The sequence below is a fragment of the Atheta coriaria genome, unplaced genomic scaffold, assembly GCF_025399875.1.
Source record: "Atheta coriaria isolate IRGN ID8LTWV9N9 unplaced genomic scaffold, Caltech_Dcor_3.1 hic_scaffold_41_pilon, whole genome shotgun sequence".
NCBI classification, from domain to species: Eukaryota; Metazoa; Arthropoda; class Insecta; order Coleoptera; family Staphylinidae; genus Dalotia; species Dalotia coriaria.
In genome coordinates this window covers 1-13,395 of record NW_027045483.1, presented here as the reverse complement: position 1 = coordinate 13,395, position 13,395 = coordinate 1, and the positions used below count along the sequence as shown (strand labels likewise).

The following is a 13,395-nucleotide window of genomic DNA, read 5'->3' as shown; positions in this document are numbered from 1 at the left end:
TTTGTTTTTGTAATATTATATTTATAATTACGATTGGCCATTTGAGCAATACTAATATAGTATTAAAAATTAAAATAATAAATATTTCACATCTGCTGTCACTTCGAGACGATGAAAAACCGACTAATTATATAAAAAATATATTTACAACAATGAACTTAGCCGAGATGAAGACATCGATTGTTATTTCCATTTTTCCTATGGGTGGTAAAACTTAACAAGTGCAAATTGATGAGTTGTTGAGATTTCTCCCCGTTAGCTACGACATATACAATAAATTTTTGTTCATCACCCAATTCTGCGTGGTTTGTCGATTAAAAATAAGTTAGCTACGTGTTTACTAGATACATACAAAGAGCGCAGATCATTATGTTGTTTGTACAGGTTATGTCTTTTACATTTTTAAACATTCACATTCATCATAGCTTAGTAGTGTTAATTCGTGCCAGCATACAATTGTTAAATAAATAATTAGTTATGCGCCCATCAATGCACCCAGAATAGTTGAATTATTTATTAGTAGAAAATTACTTATTCGATTATTTCATTAGTTTAGCACATGCAAACCTAGTTGGAATCGACTTTAGCTGCGCACGTTCTTCGTGTTCGGGAAACTTTCATCGAGTGCGTGCACTGCGTTTAATACTTCCAGCGATTCGCCTTCGCTGGCCATCCCGTCGATTATCACTTCTTCGCTTTCATTGTCATTTTCACCTAATTTAAAACCTAATTAAATTATTACTTTAAATATGCGTAATATACTTACCATAAATAAACACCGATGAATCCATCTCGGTTTTCTCTGGGAATTCTTCAAAAATCTCGGTTTGTTCCAGAGGGATGTCTTCTATTACCTGCTCCTGTACACAATCCACCTCAGTGTGGGTAATATCCTCGATAATTTCCATTTCTTCAGCAGGAATATCATTAAAATGGTTTTCTGCGCTTTCTACAGTCTCATTTTGAGCTAAAACATCTCCATCTGCCTCAAACTCAATGTTTTCTTCTGTGGAATTATCAATACCATTATCACAATGTGATTTTTCTACGTTATCATCCACGTTAGTAACACCATTAACCTCATGGGTGATTTCCACCTGATTTTTTACCTCTTTAACTGCAATTTTTGTATTTAATGGTAAAACTTTAAAGCCTGTCTTGGTGTTGAGCACTTGCACCTTTGACATAGGAATTATTTTCTTGGCATTCGATGGCGTGCAGTTGGGCAGAACATTCGTCACCACATTAGTGGCCTTAGGCACAATTCTAAACTTTGGATTAACGCCAAGCCTCTTAAAGGGAATGGTGGTGAGTGTTCGTTGAAGGATACTCGGCGTTGGTGAGAGATTGTGATTTGCATGCGTAGAAACAACGATTAGTTTCTGTCCGTCTGTGGTTGTGATTGTTTTCGATGTACTTGTTACCACAGCTGTGGAAGGAGTTGATTCAAGAAATTCTTTCTCAAATCTCTTATCTGGATTAGTTGTAGTTGTAGGTGTGGACACTGATCTATGTGGTAAGGATGTTGTGATGTTTTGTAGGATATTGATTTTCGGCGTTGGTGTTGGCACAGTTTTATGTAGCCGATTAGGTGGTGTTTCTGGTTGTTCCTGAGATTTCAGCCGAACCAGTTGTTCTTTAAGTCTACTTTTACTTCTTTGTCTAAGAAATAAATACAAAGAATGTAATTTGTTGAATTTGTGTGTTTTTTTGTTGTTATTACCTGTAAATTTGTTGAATTTGGCTAATCTTCGGCGGGGCCATCAGATGCTGAGCCAACATGCAATTTTCCAAACTTAACGAATGTTTCCTCTTTCTATCTACTTCAACACCACGATAAATATTCGGAGCAACTGATCCACTGGAGGAAGCACTCGCAGCGATTGTTGGCGATGGTACCGCCAGACGTTTTCGCTCTGTTGAGGCAGGCAGCGGTAATTGCTTGTTGAGTTTACTGGTGACATCTGCTACTTCATCGGCGATTGCGGAATACGCTGTTTGTGGCGCGACTCTGGGTAATAACGGAATGAGTCTCTGCCCTTCATCAGCCCATTCCTCGCCGCAATGTCGCTCGCCATTCACACTGTACAGATTTTATGTTTTACATTACTGATTTAACATTCTAATAAGACTTACTGGTATGCAATGGTGTTGAGTCTCTCATCATTGACAACTCGCCGGATTTCAGCCTTGTGTCTCTCCTGTGATATGTGCAGCAAACTGCTTGTCTCCCTGAGTAGGTTCAGCTTCACCGGATCCAGACCTCCTTGGGCCCGCAGCGCATTCAGCAAGCCGGAAAATGCGTCGATTTCTATGCAAATTATGTTAGTTTCCAGATTGAGATAGAAAGTTCCTGATATCTATTGAATTATTTACCCAAACATCTCAAATGTTGCATGGATTCTTCCTTGGTCATGTCCAGGAGAATCGGCCACATTATTGCGAACTGGGAACGAACGCAAACCAACTATTTCATCGTAGAAATGAATTATTTTTTGCGTTGACAAGAATCGAAAGAATGCAAAGCGTCTATTGTTTGAGGTTAAGCGATCTACATTTTGAGTTCATTCCTATAAATTTTTACTTCCGTCGCTAGCTCTAAACACTTAATCACTACATTATTACACTTATTACATTCACACGACGTAGACTAATGTTTAGCGATAGTTTAATTGCTTATTATTGAGGTGATACTGTTATTTCTAGTTTTATTCAACTAAGTTCTGCTCACATATGTCACTATTGATATGTTTGAAGCAATTTGAAGTGTTCTTAATTAATATTGCTAATAGAGATAATAATGTCCATCAAATACCAAACAAGTTAATTAAAGACTATTCGACAAATAAATACATACTTTGTTTATAAAGTTTTACAAAGGTCGTTAATTAAGTGACAGTTTAGATTGGAATATAAACAATTTTAAATAATAATAATTTATCAAATAGTATTTAATAGTTAAATACAAAGTTTAATTCAAAACTAAATTGTTTAATAAATAATTCCCGTTCGCTTTGTTTATTCAATAGAAAATAATAAAATTCAAATTATTGCATCGTTAAACAGTGCTGCCACGATAACCTGTCAAACGCCAATGATAAATTCCCCTAGATACCGAGAGCAAAGCAAAAGTCAGTTAAAATTTCGGCGCCATTTTGTCCAGTCGCAGAAGGTATTTGCAGTAAATATTTATCTCGCCTTCAGCGAAGTATCGCCGCGATCGCGACTGTCCTTAGCGGCTATCCGTATTCATCATGCCTTCTGTGCATTCCATATCTTAGATTAGAATAATTAGTGTAAGCGTAAGTATACAGCGCGATGTTTTTTTTATGGTGCACACATGCTTAACATGACTTGCATGCAGGTATTTCCGATTTCAATATGAATTTGTCAGCGCCGCCGCCCAACATGCACCTTCCGCCGCCAAATCTGAGCGAGCCGCCCCCGAATCTATCAATGCCACCACCGGGCATGGGTATGGGCATGGGCAATCCCATGGGTCCGCCACATCAGCCACACAACAACTACAGAACGCTGACGAATCACAATGGTCCTCGGCATCATTTTCGGCCTTTTTTGAATGTCCAGCGGCCACTGCCAGGGCCGCTGGGCAATATGACTCTGGAAGACTTTGATGGCAAGCGGCTCAGAAAGAGCGTGATGCGTAAAACTGTCGATTACAATTCGTCAATTATCAAAGCATTGGAGACTAGAGTATGGCAGCGAGATTCCAGAGATCGGCGGGCTTTACAACCAGATGTTATGTATTATCCTGACTTGATGCCGCCGCCAAGTTATCCTGATAATCCCATAAACTGCGTTACGACGCGGTTTGTTAAGACGGCGACGAATAAAATGCGTTGTCCTATATTTTGTATGGCTTGGACACCGGAAGGTCGCCGGTTGGTCACTGGTGCAAGCTCAGGAGAATTTACGCTTTGGAATGGTCTCACGTTTAATTTCGAAACAATTTTACAGGTAAAATTTATAACATTTTTTGTTTAAAACTAGAGTATACCTCGTTTTGAAGCGACTTAAATATTCAAAACGACGTGTAACTTTATCAGATTACTTTATTTTTGGTGTAAATTTCTCTAGGCCCATGATAGTCCGGTGAGGACGATGGTGTGGTCGCATAACGACAGCTGGATGGTGACGGGCGATCACGCTGGCTACGTGAAATACTGGCAGTCAAACATGAACAACGTGAAGATGTTCCAGGCACACAAAGAAGCGCTGCGCGGAATCAGGTATCTACACATTGAACTCCGTTTTGCTCTCCGTTCTGTACATAGAATAATAACGTTAATAAGAATAAGAATGCAAATAAATGGCACCTACCTATCCTTGTCGACGACGATAACGATCGTGCTCGAGGCGGACGTGAACGGTACGAAACATCAGCGATAATAAAAATAAAGGCTTCAGAATAATAATTAAGAGATGTTTCGCTGACCAAACAAAAAAATTTGATCGTGCTGTGATAAAAGATGTGATAATTAAGATGTAAACCGATTGATTTCATATCATAGGAGGTTGCTACTAGACTGAATAAACTCTTGCGAATAAATTGCCGTTAACTTATTTGAGAGAAACACCGTTCATGAACTACTCTTATCCATTTGTTTTTCTCTTTCGTTTTCTTGGAAATTTTTGAATAAAACCGGCAAACTACATCAACAACCCTTCTTGTGATACTAGTTTTCTATTGTTGTTGTTGTTGCATTTAGCTTCAGCCCGACGGACAGTAAGTTCGTGACCTGTTCGGACGACGGCACGCTGCGCATCTGGGACTTCTTCCGCTATCAGGAGGAGAAAGTGCTGAGAGGTAAAATAAACGCGATGATTGTATTTGTTTGACAACTGGTGAATCATGGCGGTTTTATTTTAGGACATGGCGCGGATGTTAAATGCGTGCATTGGCATCCCCAGAAGGGTCTCATCATTTCCGGCAGCAAGGATAATCAACAACCTATCAAATTATGGGATCCCAAGAGTGGACAATCTTTAGCTACATTGTAAGTGTGAATATTTGATTATTTTACATTGTTTGATTGTGGTTTTTGTATAGACACGCGCACAAGTCAACAGTGATGGATCTTAAATGGAACGATAATGGTAATTGGCTTATCACAGCATCACGTGATCATTTATTGAAGTTATTTGATCTTCGTAATCTCGGCCAGGAAGTCCAGACCTTTCGTGGGCATAAAAAGGAAGCCTCCAGTGTTGCGTGGCATCCACATCACGAGGGACTATTCTGTAGTGGGGGTTCTGATGGTGCCATCATGTTCTGGCATGTTGGGTAAGTTAAAACACATCAATCCTCACTTTTCTAACTAATTTTTTTTTAATTTAGCGCGGATAAAGAAGTGGGTGCTATCGAGCAAGCTCACGATAGCATCGTATGGACTTTGGCGTGGCATCCTCTTGGTCATATCCTTTGTTCAGGCTCCAATGATCACACGTCTAAGTTCTGGACGCGGAATAGACCAGGTGATCAAATGCGTGATAAATATAATTTGAACACATTACCGCCTGGAGTTGCTGGTTCAGAAGATGTGGATATTGATGAGCCGTCGATGATACCCGGAATGGGTCCTGAAGATAAAGTGGAACCTTTGATTGTTACTGAGAGTGATCACACTACTGAGATACCCGGTTTGGATTTGGATGCGGTGACGAACGCGAACGAGGACCGCTCGAAGTCGAAAAAGGTGCCCTACAGTAAACCTATTCCCAGAAACTTCCAAGCTCAGTGGAATGAAACAGGTGCGGAGGAAGAACCCGCCACTACAGTCACTGATATCATCACGCAAATTGTAGAAAACACTCCGGGTGTTGTCCCCCTACAGAAAATCACACCAAATGCGATTATTGTCTACGGAAAATTGATTCCAGTTCAACGTGAGTGGAAATCACAACTAATTATGTTTTTGTGTTTAAATTATGGTTTATTTTTTTAGCTGGTTCAAAATTGGAGCAAGCAATCGCCGATGGTCCAGAGGTTTTACAACGGTTCATAGATTCCGGTCAGATTGAAGAGTTACACGACGTGATGCCGCACAACGACGATGATTACCTCAACGAAGCTTACTTGGATGAAGATGACGAGGACGACGATAAATCATCCCAACGCAGCAGGAAATCCGACCCGCCACCAGCACCCATTTGGGAACGTCCGCCAGATTTGGATGATGACATGCGTGGCGTTTATAATATAGGCGGTGATCGCGATAGAGACAGAGACAGAGACCACGACCGAGGACGCGAGTTGGATTTCCGACCACCTCCACCTCGTGGTGGTCCTTTTGATAATAATTATCACATGCGTGATTATGATGATCGACCCGACATGGACTACGACTATCCAGACCGTCGTGAATTTCTCCAGCGGAATGGTAACGGGTTCTTTAATCAACGCAACGGCATAGGGTTACCCCCACCACCTTTCCTTGGTAATGGCAACTTCCAACCACCTGGCTTTCCGGGCAGGCCGCTACCCCCGCCCGATTTTCGAGGTATGAACATGGGAATGAATATGATGAACAGGCCCAGAGTTAATGGTAATATGCGTGGTGGTATGGGGCCACGGGGGAATATGCCCCGTCCGAGGGGTCCGGCACCCCGCGGGGGTGGGAATCGTGGCAGGCGGTTTTAATAATTTAAAGTAAAGTGAGACTACTACTACTACTTCGACAGAAATGAACTGTGTTGAGTTACAAGTGAATTATTTTGGAATAAAATCAAGTTGTGCTGACAACAAACAATCCAACTGATTCATTTATTGGATTGATTCTTTCTTAATTAATTAACGTAATATTAATATTAATAACTCATGTGTGAGTAGTAATCTTGAAAGACTTGCACGTAAATCTCTTTCTCACTCTGCGTCATCTGTGCAATAATGGCGTCGTTGATCTCGGTGACAGCGTAAGTCTGAGAGCCGACTTTCACGTGTGGGACGTTACTATCGTCTTCCTCTTCGCTGTCCATCGTTTCAACTTCTTCCTCCATGTCGCCAGTCTTCACCTCAGTCATTTCTTCGTCGCTGGAATCGGAATCATCGCGGTTTCCGAGTCCTTTGAGTGCGTTTGATGTATTGCTGCTGTTTGCTTTCTTTTCATGCGCTAATAATACGCTCATGATGTCATCTGATTTAGCATTGCTGGTCTCGGTCTCTTCCGAACTGCCTTCACCACCAATTGAACGCGCTGCATCCGCTTCGGCGTTGGTAATTACTGTGGATTCGGACATCCAAATTGGTTGTTCTTTGCGGCTGACGACATTTGACGCTGCTGAATCATCGCCGATTGTAACGTCAACGCGAGCTTCCTCCACGGCAAAGCCTGCGTTTCTAGTGGCTTCTCCACTCCAGGTTTCGGAAGAAGGCATTGGTTTCTTGTCCAGGCCTCTGATTGTGTTGATATCAACTGGTTCAGGTTCCAATACTTCTGGGGCTAGTTTAATGCCCTCCACCTCCCTGAGTAAGATGTATAAGGGTTCTAACTGCTCATTAAACTTTGCCAGCAGTAATCTGGAGTCTTTCTTGGGCATGGCTGATCCATCTTCTTCTACAACTTCTCGGCAATATGTGCAGCGGAATTCGGACGTCATGAAGTCAAACAATTGATCTGCTTCTAGATCTGTGAAAGTTTTATAACAACTGGGACATTTAAAACTGGCGCGACTTGTGGCATCACGTTCCTCGGTTTCTAAACGTTTGCGCATCAAATCTAATTTGTATTTTACTACATTCACAAATGTTTTGTAATTGATGAAGTAATAGTTTACTTTTTGCGCTTTGCCATCGCTTCCGGTTTCCATTTTGAGACGGACTTGCAGGAACTTGTCGTTTTTTAAAGTCGCTATTCGGGCGCGGAGCATCTTTTGATCAAATTTTAGTAATTCGCATAGATCACCTTCTTTCATGCAGGGGTTTCTTACAAGCATATCGACAATGAGAGTATCATCAATGGAATAGAAGCCTCGTACCACCAATCTCGCGAGTTGTTTTAAACTGCTTGGAACTTCGGTTACCAAGCGGTCCTCTGACATTTTGAGACTTTATTGTTAAAATAACTCGTTTCAAGATAAACTAATAACATATCTGTTTATTTTGAAACGACACATTTTGTAGGTTTGGTTCTAGGGTTTACAATTTAAAGTTGGTACAGAATACCCACCAATTCACCGGCGTTGAATTTGCGAGAGGGGAATAAACATGCAGGAAGACAACCGCGGAGAAACTACTCGCGCGGTTATGAAGTTAGATAAAATAATAGTTTAATATTCTCCTTTTCTTTATTTTTTTACGAAATGGCATCAAACATAAGATTCTTTTTTGTTCTTTTTGCAGCAAATGCAGATTGCGGAGAAACAAACTGCGCAAACGTGACAACATTGCAAAGAATCACCAGACGCTGGTGAGAAATGCGCAAACCAATAAAAGTGGTCGACGACGCACTGTGTTGCAAATGTTCGGTGGCCTTCGATGCTAACTGGCGATTGTAGACAAATTTTTGAAGTTGGATGAAGAAAGTGCCTACTAAGGTTTTATTGTTCAGTGTTTAATCATTGGGTGCATTCTTGTGGAGCATTTGTGTAGCGTCCATGCTTATAACAAGTCTACACCTTTGAAGAACATACAGACCTAGCCAGCGAACTCACATCTCGTTTGAAACCAGATGCTTTTACTCACGCACATTGCAATAAGAATCCGCTGTATTCACGATGAGTAGCAACGAAGAGGAGAAGACCGAAGGTAAGAGCTACCCGTTGGACCTGGCGGCAAAACTCAGTGCGCCCAAGACATCAACCGATAGCAAGACAACCGCAACACCACTGTTGTTACCTGGAGGTGGAGCAGCACTTCGTAGCTTTCGGCTTATGCCGCAGCCGCCGGCGGCGTCCGCCACCACCGGGGGTACCACCATCATTACAAACCTTGTGCCACAGGGCACCATAATCAAGCAAGGTATTTTCAGGATAATAATATAATAAACCTACTCAGCTATATAAAAATATTTCTGCAGGAATTATAAATACAGCACAAGTGCAGCGTCAGCTCACGTTTCCAGTTGGAGCACAAACATCATCCCACTTGCCGCGGGGAGCGTCAGTAGTTGCGAATTTATCTGCACCGCGCAGTAATGTAGCAGGTGCTATCCGCGGTCCTCTGCTGGTGACTGCGGCGGCACCAGGTCAAGCCACCAATTTAGTGCGCAACCCGCGCACGCAAAGTCCTGGAACAACATGGATCAGTACAAGCAGTGCAAACGGATCTCAAGTTAAAGGTGTGCCTACCGTGTTGACTGCAGGTCGCGCTGCGTCCATCACCGCTGGTAAGGCGACCGCAGTTGTAGGAAAACCACAAGTGGGACAAATTGTATCCACTATTAAACAAAACACTATTCTGCCGTCGGCTATTATTGGTCAGAATCAAGTAGGTTAATATTTTTATGCGTTATTTTGAATATTCTAATCTTGTATTTGTAAATTTCCAGTTGCATCAGTTTAAAACTGCAGTTCCTGGTATTCAAGCTCTTAATACAACAGTAACGCTTGCGCAAGTTGTACCATCACGTACGTTGGTTTACAGCACTGGGACACCCACCGCTTTTCCTCGTGGTCCTACTACAGTAACAACTCGTCCAATGGGACAAGTAACAGCTGCGCGCCTGGCCGTGCCGGTTACAGTAGGTGCGACGAGGATTTTAGCCCCGCAGGGTGCCGTGCTTACCCCTGCTGCGCGAATCACAGCAATTCCAGCCTCACAGGCGACTTCTGCGCCGACGAGGATTATTTCCACGCAGTCGAATATTTCGCTTGGGAGGATTACAGTCTCTGTGACAAATTCAGCTACTTCTGTCAATCCGATCCTGACGCAAATGCGGCCGAATTTGGTTGTACCTACTAGTAATGTCTCAAATCGTGGGAATGCAGCACAAGGTGCAAAAGTGGTTGCACAGCCAGCCACTATTCACCTACCGCCTATGCAGCAGGCTGGTTTAAAGACATCGACGTTATCAACACCACGTACAAGTGAGTAATGAGTATATTTTTTTGGATAATTATATAATGTGATATATTCCAGTTGGTTCACAAACAACTCTCACTCAAAGGCCAGCAACTGTTGTGGCCAGCCACGCCATGGGTATTGCCGGTCAACCAACCGGTTTGTATCTGCAAACATCTGTGCAACACTCGGCTGTACGGCGAACTTCACCAGGTAAGTAGTAACCTGTAAATATCTAAACGTTATCAGATAAATATGATAAGATAATTTGATGTTATAGGCCCACTGTCACAGACTCAGCCCGCGTCAACCACTTCGGGTGCAAAGTATTCGTTCTACGATGAGGGCGGCAGATTTCCGCGCACATTTGGTCAAGCTAGCGGCACTACAATCACAGCTATCTCGACCGGCGGTCAGGCACAGCCGCCTTTACCACCATCACAACAACGACTCACATCCAATACGCCTGTCGTCGTCAGCCAGACGAATCGCCTCAACCCGTTGATTGTCGGTACGGACGCACGTAGTTCTTACAGCGTTGCTGAGAACTCTGCAGACGTGCAGAACATGCAAGCCAAGGTTACGTCGTCGCCGCGGCCGAGTATCCTGCGAAAACGCGAGCATGACAGCAATACGCCGCTTAAGGCAGCTAAGAATCTCATGTCTAGTCTGGCGAATTTACAACAACCGTTGTCTCCACCATCGAGGCCAGACTCGCGAAATAATGGGCATAGTTCAGGGGGAAGCACGACTATTTCAGCTACGTCGAGTCCAGGCTTAGCAGACGCCAATGACGATAGCAATCAACACTTACCAATGAATAAGGAGGAGGAAGAAAATCGCCCACCGCTTGAGATGAGTCCCCGCAAGAAACCACGAAAACAAAATTTGTAAGTGAGGTTTAACGATGAAAATTTATAATGTTTGCTTAATTTTATTGTATCTCAAGGGCGGGAAATGATTTGGATGAAAATGACGATGATATGCAGTTTATATCGGAGCGTGATCATAAACGTGAGCATGATGATTCCGACGGGATGAATTCTGATGGGCCGCAGGATGGGGCACCGGAGTCCCGGCGAGGAGTTGCAAGTGTACGCAAGCCTGCGTCTGCTAGTCTTCTTAATTATATGCAACGCTGGAAAACCACAAATAATCATTATCAGCGTTATTCGGATGTGCGGCCGAAAGACGAACGACGTGCGACTATTATTGAGATGTCAAATCAGCATCGCGTTCTTGAGAAAGTCAACGGATGGAAAATACATCATCTATCGACTCAAATGGAAGACTTGGTAAGTTTAGGAAGCTACAATAGAATAATCTTGAGAGTATTTTATTTGTGATAGGCTGAAGAGGAACACAGTGTGCACAATCAGTTGTCGGATATTCTGAAATTCACCGACAAGCAGGATTTGAGTAATCCAGATATAAATCGGATTACTGAATTGATTAAGGTATTATTAAATGCGCTGTATACGTTCATGATTTTCATATGATTGTTTTTCCTAGGGCAATATGCAAAGAGTGAAAATTATTAAAGATGGCATGGTTGAAGCCAACACAGCGATAATGAAGATCTTTGATCACAAGGTGCACGTGACTGATATAATTAATAGGTGTGCCAGCAAACGCAATTACAAGAAGCGCGAAAAGACGTAGATGTTTTCTATCAGTGAGTTTTTTTTAGTTTTAACGATACGTGTGTTGTGCCAATGTTTGTAATTTTAGAAATTATCAACACAGGAGTTATGTCACATAATTTGTATAAAGAGTATATATTTTATAAATCAATCAATTATTAAATGATGAGCCATTTGTTATACAGTGAAGGAGATCGGATTCGATTTGCGACCTGTGACAAGTTCAAATAGATTGCATTCGATGTCGCCGAGGAGGCCGGAAGCGCCGAATCTGAATAATTCCGGCTGCAGCCATTCGTCGCCTAAGAATTCTTTGATCAACACCAGCCAGTCCAGCGCGTCTTTGGCTGTGCGTATCCCGCCGGCTGGTTTTAGTCCCACTCGATAGCCTACTCGCTGATAATAGTCGCGAATGGCCCGCGCCATAACTATGCCGAATGGTAATGTAGCGTTAACAGATTCTTTCCCTGTTGAGGTTTTGATAAAGTCTGAGCCGGCCATCATGGCTACCAGAGAAGCTTGGTACACGTTGTTTAGTGTTGCTAACTCTCCTGTAGCTAAGATTGCTTTGAGGTGGACGTCTGCACCACAGGCTTCTTTCATCTGTTGAATTTCTTGATATAGAATATTCCATTGGCCTGTGAGCACAAGGCTGCGATCAATAACGATGTCGATTTCGTCTGCTCCCTCAGCCACAGCATGGCGGATCTCTTCCAGGCGGGTTTTTAATGAGTATTGTCCGCTGGGAAAGCCGGTGGCAACTGCGGCGACGTTGATTTTCCCGCTGACTCCGAGTTTTTTTAGTGTAGACTTTGCTATGGCCACTTTTGTTGGGTAAACGCATACTGCACCAGTATGAATGGGCGAGTCTTTGCCGTAATCAGAACCAAGCGCATTCAGGAGATCAGAAGCAATCGGTTCTGCTGCCTTTTGATAAAATAAGAGAAAACTATGCAACCATACATACACGTTTTTATCTTTATCATAAAATTACCTTGTGACATAATCTGGTTACATTACTAACAGTATCATCACCGCCCAATGTAGTTAAATCGATCATTGTGACTGCTTTTAACAACCACGCAGCACGATATTCGTCTTTTAATACCCTACATTGTTGGATTTTGTCTGCTTTCTCTTTTACAGCTGGTAAATTCACGGAAACTGCGTGAATCCATTCTAAATCTACAAAACCAGATGATTATTAGTGCTAATAGAGTATTTATTATTAGTTTTGACGTACCTAGTTCGCAACCAGGATTTCTTTCAACCATGTTGAACACTACGCTTCTCGTACAACTTGTTGAATTGAATTGGGAATAGGAATGTGTAGTAGCGTGTTGTGTGTACAAACGAGAATGAAAAGGTCATCGATCAAGACCTTGAGTAATGATATCAGATTACTTTCAGTAATTTCCGCTCTTGGCGCTACTAGCTATGATAAATAGATAATATTAATTATTTATTTATTAGTTAATGGATGCCCCGTTATACAAATTTATTTTTCTATTAATTACAAAATTTAATCATTTAGCTTTAATCTTTCGTTGTTTCTTGGGTGGTGCTAACAACTCTTTGTTGTTAATTTCAACAGTATTATCAGTGTTAATCCTGCTCTTAAACAAATTCCTCGGTCGTTTTCGCATGTTGTTCTTCGCCTCAATTGCATTCTTCATGACACCAATCGCGCTTTCTGTAGAGTTTGCCTGTAGCTTCTCCAACATCTCTGAATTA

General features: G+C 42.2%; 5 protein-coding genes across 7 annotated transcripts; 2 read left to right on the top strand and 3 right to left on the bottom strand.

Moving 5' to 3' along the window:
• On the bottom strand, nt 1–2,855 carry LOC135802584 (BRCA2-interacting transcriptional repressor EMSY). The gene is made up of 5 exons (XM_065316184.1): nt 2,377–2,855; nt 2,137–2,311; nt 1,724–2,083; nt 767–1,662; nt 1–714 (listed from the first exon to the last, which is right to left on the bottom strand). Exons 1-5 carry the CDS (start codon nt 2,435–2,437, stop codon nt 584–586), a joined length of 1,623 nt encoding a protein of 540 aa, XP_065172256.1. The 5' UTR covers nt 2,438–2,855; the 3' UTR covers nt 1–583.
• A 248-nt stretch (nt 2,856–3,103) lies between these two features.
• Wdr33 (WD repeat domain 33) lies at nt 3,104–6,770 on the top strand. Of its 2 annotated transcripts, none has more exons than XM_065316183.1 (8): nt 3,104–3,296; nt 3,365–3,978; nt 4,099–4,250; nt 4,731–4,828; nt 4,892–5,018; nt 5,072–5,305; nt 5,360–5,907; nt 5,967–6,770. In XM_065316183.1, the coding sequence occupies exons 2-8, from the start codon at nt 3,382–3,384 to the stop codon at nt 6,659–6,661; spliced, it is 2,451 nt and encodes an 816-aa protein (XP_065172255.1). In that variant the 5' UTR covers nt 3,104–3,296; nt 3,365–3,381; the 3' UTR covers nt 6,662–6,770. The 2 variants fall into 2 exon arrangements, with proteins under 2 accessions (XP_065172255.1, XP_065172254.1); XM_065316182.1 differs by having other exon boundaries at nt 3,105–3,302.
• On the bottom strand, nt 6,715–8,177 carry TfIIEalpha (transcription factor IIEalpha). Its single transcript, XM_065316187.1, has one exon. The coding sequence runs from the start codon at nt 8,056–8,058 to the stop codon at nt 6,829–6,831; it is 1,230 nt and encodes a 409-aa protein (XP_065172259.1). The 5' UTR covers nt 8,059–8,177; the 3' UTR covers nt 6,715–6,828.
• Nucleotides 8,178–8,445: 268 nt separating this feature from the next.
• Nucleotides 8,446–11,824, top strand: Sap130 (Sin3A-associated protein 130). 2 transcript variants are annotated; one of them, XM_065316179.1, is made up of 9 exons: nt 8,446–8,977; nt 9,036–9,445; nt 9,507–10,044; nt 10,097–10,231; nt 10,299–10,908; nt 10,968–11,313; nt 11,368–11,475; nt 11,531–11,693; nt 11,750–11,824. In XM_065316179.1, exons 1-8 carry the CDS (start codon nt 8,734–8,736, stop codon nt 11,678–11,680), a joined length of 2,541 nt encoding a protein of 846 aa, XP_065172251.1. In that variant the 5' UTR covers nt 8,446–8,733; the 3' UTR covers nt 11,681–11,693; nt 11,750–11,824. The 2 variants fall into 2 exon arrangements, with proteins under 2 accessions (XP_065172251.1, XP_065172250.1); XM_065316178.1 differs by having other exon boundaries at nt 11,531–11,824.
• Dera (deoxyribose-phosphate aldolase) lies at nt 11,781–13,047 on the bottom strand. Its single transcript, XM_065316190.1, has 3 exons — nt 12,905–13,047; nt 12,656–12,846; nt 11,781–12,588 (listed from the first exon to the last, which is right to left on the bottom strand). The coding sequence occupies exons 1-3, from the start codon at nt 12,933–12,935 to the stop codon at nt 11,839–11,841; spliced, it is 972 nt and encodes a 323-aa protein (XP_065172262.1). The 5' UTR covers nt 12,936–13,047; the 3' UTR covers nt 11,781–11,838.
• Between the last annotated feature and the right edge of the window lie 348 nt (nt 13,048–13,395).

Coding starts and splice junctions, on each gene's coding strand:
- TfIIEalpha (XM_065316187.1), bottom strand. CDS start 8,058: ATGTCAGAGGACCGCTTGGTAACCGAAGTTCCAAGCAGTTTAAAACAA.
- Wdr33 (XM_065316183.1), top strand. CDS start 3,382: ATGAATTTGTCAGCGCCGCCGCCCAACATGCACCTTCCGCCGCCAAAT. Junction 3,979..4,098: donor ATTTCGAAACAATTTTACAG/GTAAAATTTATA, acceptor AAATTTCTCTAG/GCCCATGATAGTCCGGTGAG. Junction 5,019..5,071: donor GGACAATCTTTAGCTACATT/GTAAGTGTGAAT, acceptor GTTTTTGTATAG/ACACGCGCACAAGTCAACAG.
- Dera (XM_065316190.1), bottom strand. CDS start 12,935: ATGGTTGAAAGAAATCCTGGTTGCGAACTAG. Junction 12,847..12,904: donor AAATCCTGGTTGCGAACTAG/GTACGTCAAAAC, acceptor CTGGTTTTGTAG/ATTTAGAATGGATTCACGCA. Junction 12,589..12,655: donor TAACCAGATTATGTCACAAG/GTAATTTTATGA, acceptor TTTTATCAAAAG/GCAGCAGAACCGATTGCTTC.
- Sap130 (XM_065316179.1), top strand. CDS start 8,734: ATGAGTAGCAACGAAGAGGAGAAGACCGAAGGTAAGAGCTACCCGTTG. Junction 9,446..9,506: donor CTATTATTGGTCAGAATCAA/GTAGGTTAATAT, acceptor GTAAATTTCCAG/TTGCATCAGTTTAAAACTGC. Junction 10,232..10,298: donor TGTACGGCGAACTTCACCAG/GTAAGTAGTAAC, acceptor TTGATGTTATAG/GCCCACTGTCACAGACTCAG.
- LOC135802584 (XM_065316184.1), bottom strand. CDS start 2,437: ATGTGGCCGATTCTCCTGGACATGACCAAGGAAGAATCCATGCAACAT. Junction 1,663..1,723: donor CAAATTCAACAAATTTACAG/GTAATAACAACA, acceptor TTTATTTCTTAG/ACAAAGAAGTAAAAGTAGAC. Junction 715..766: donor TTCATCGGTGTTTATTTATG/GTAAGTATATTA, acceptor GTTTTAAATTAG/GTGAAAATGACAATGAAAGC.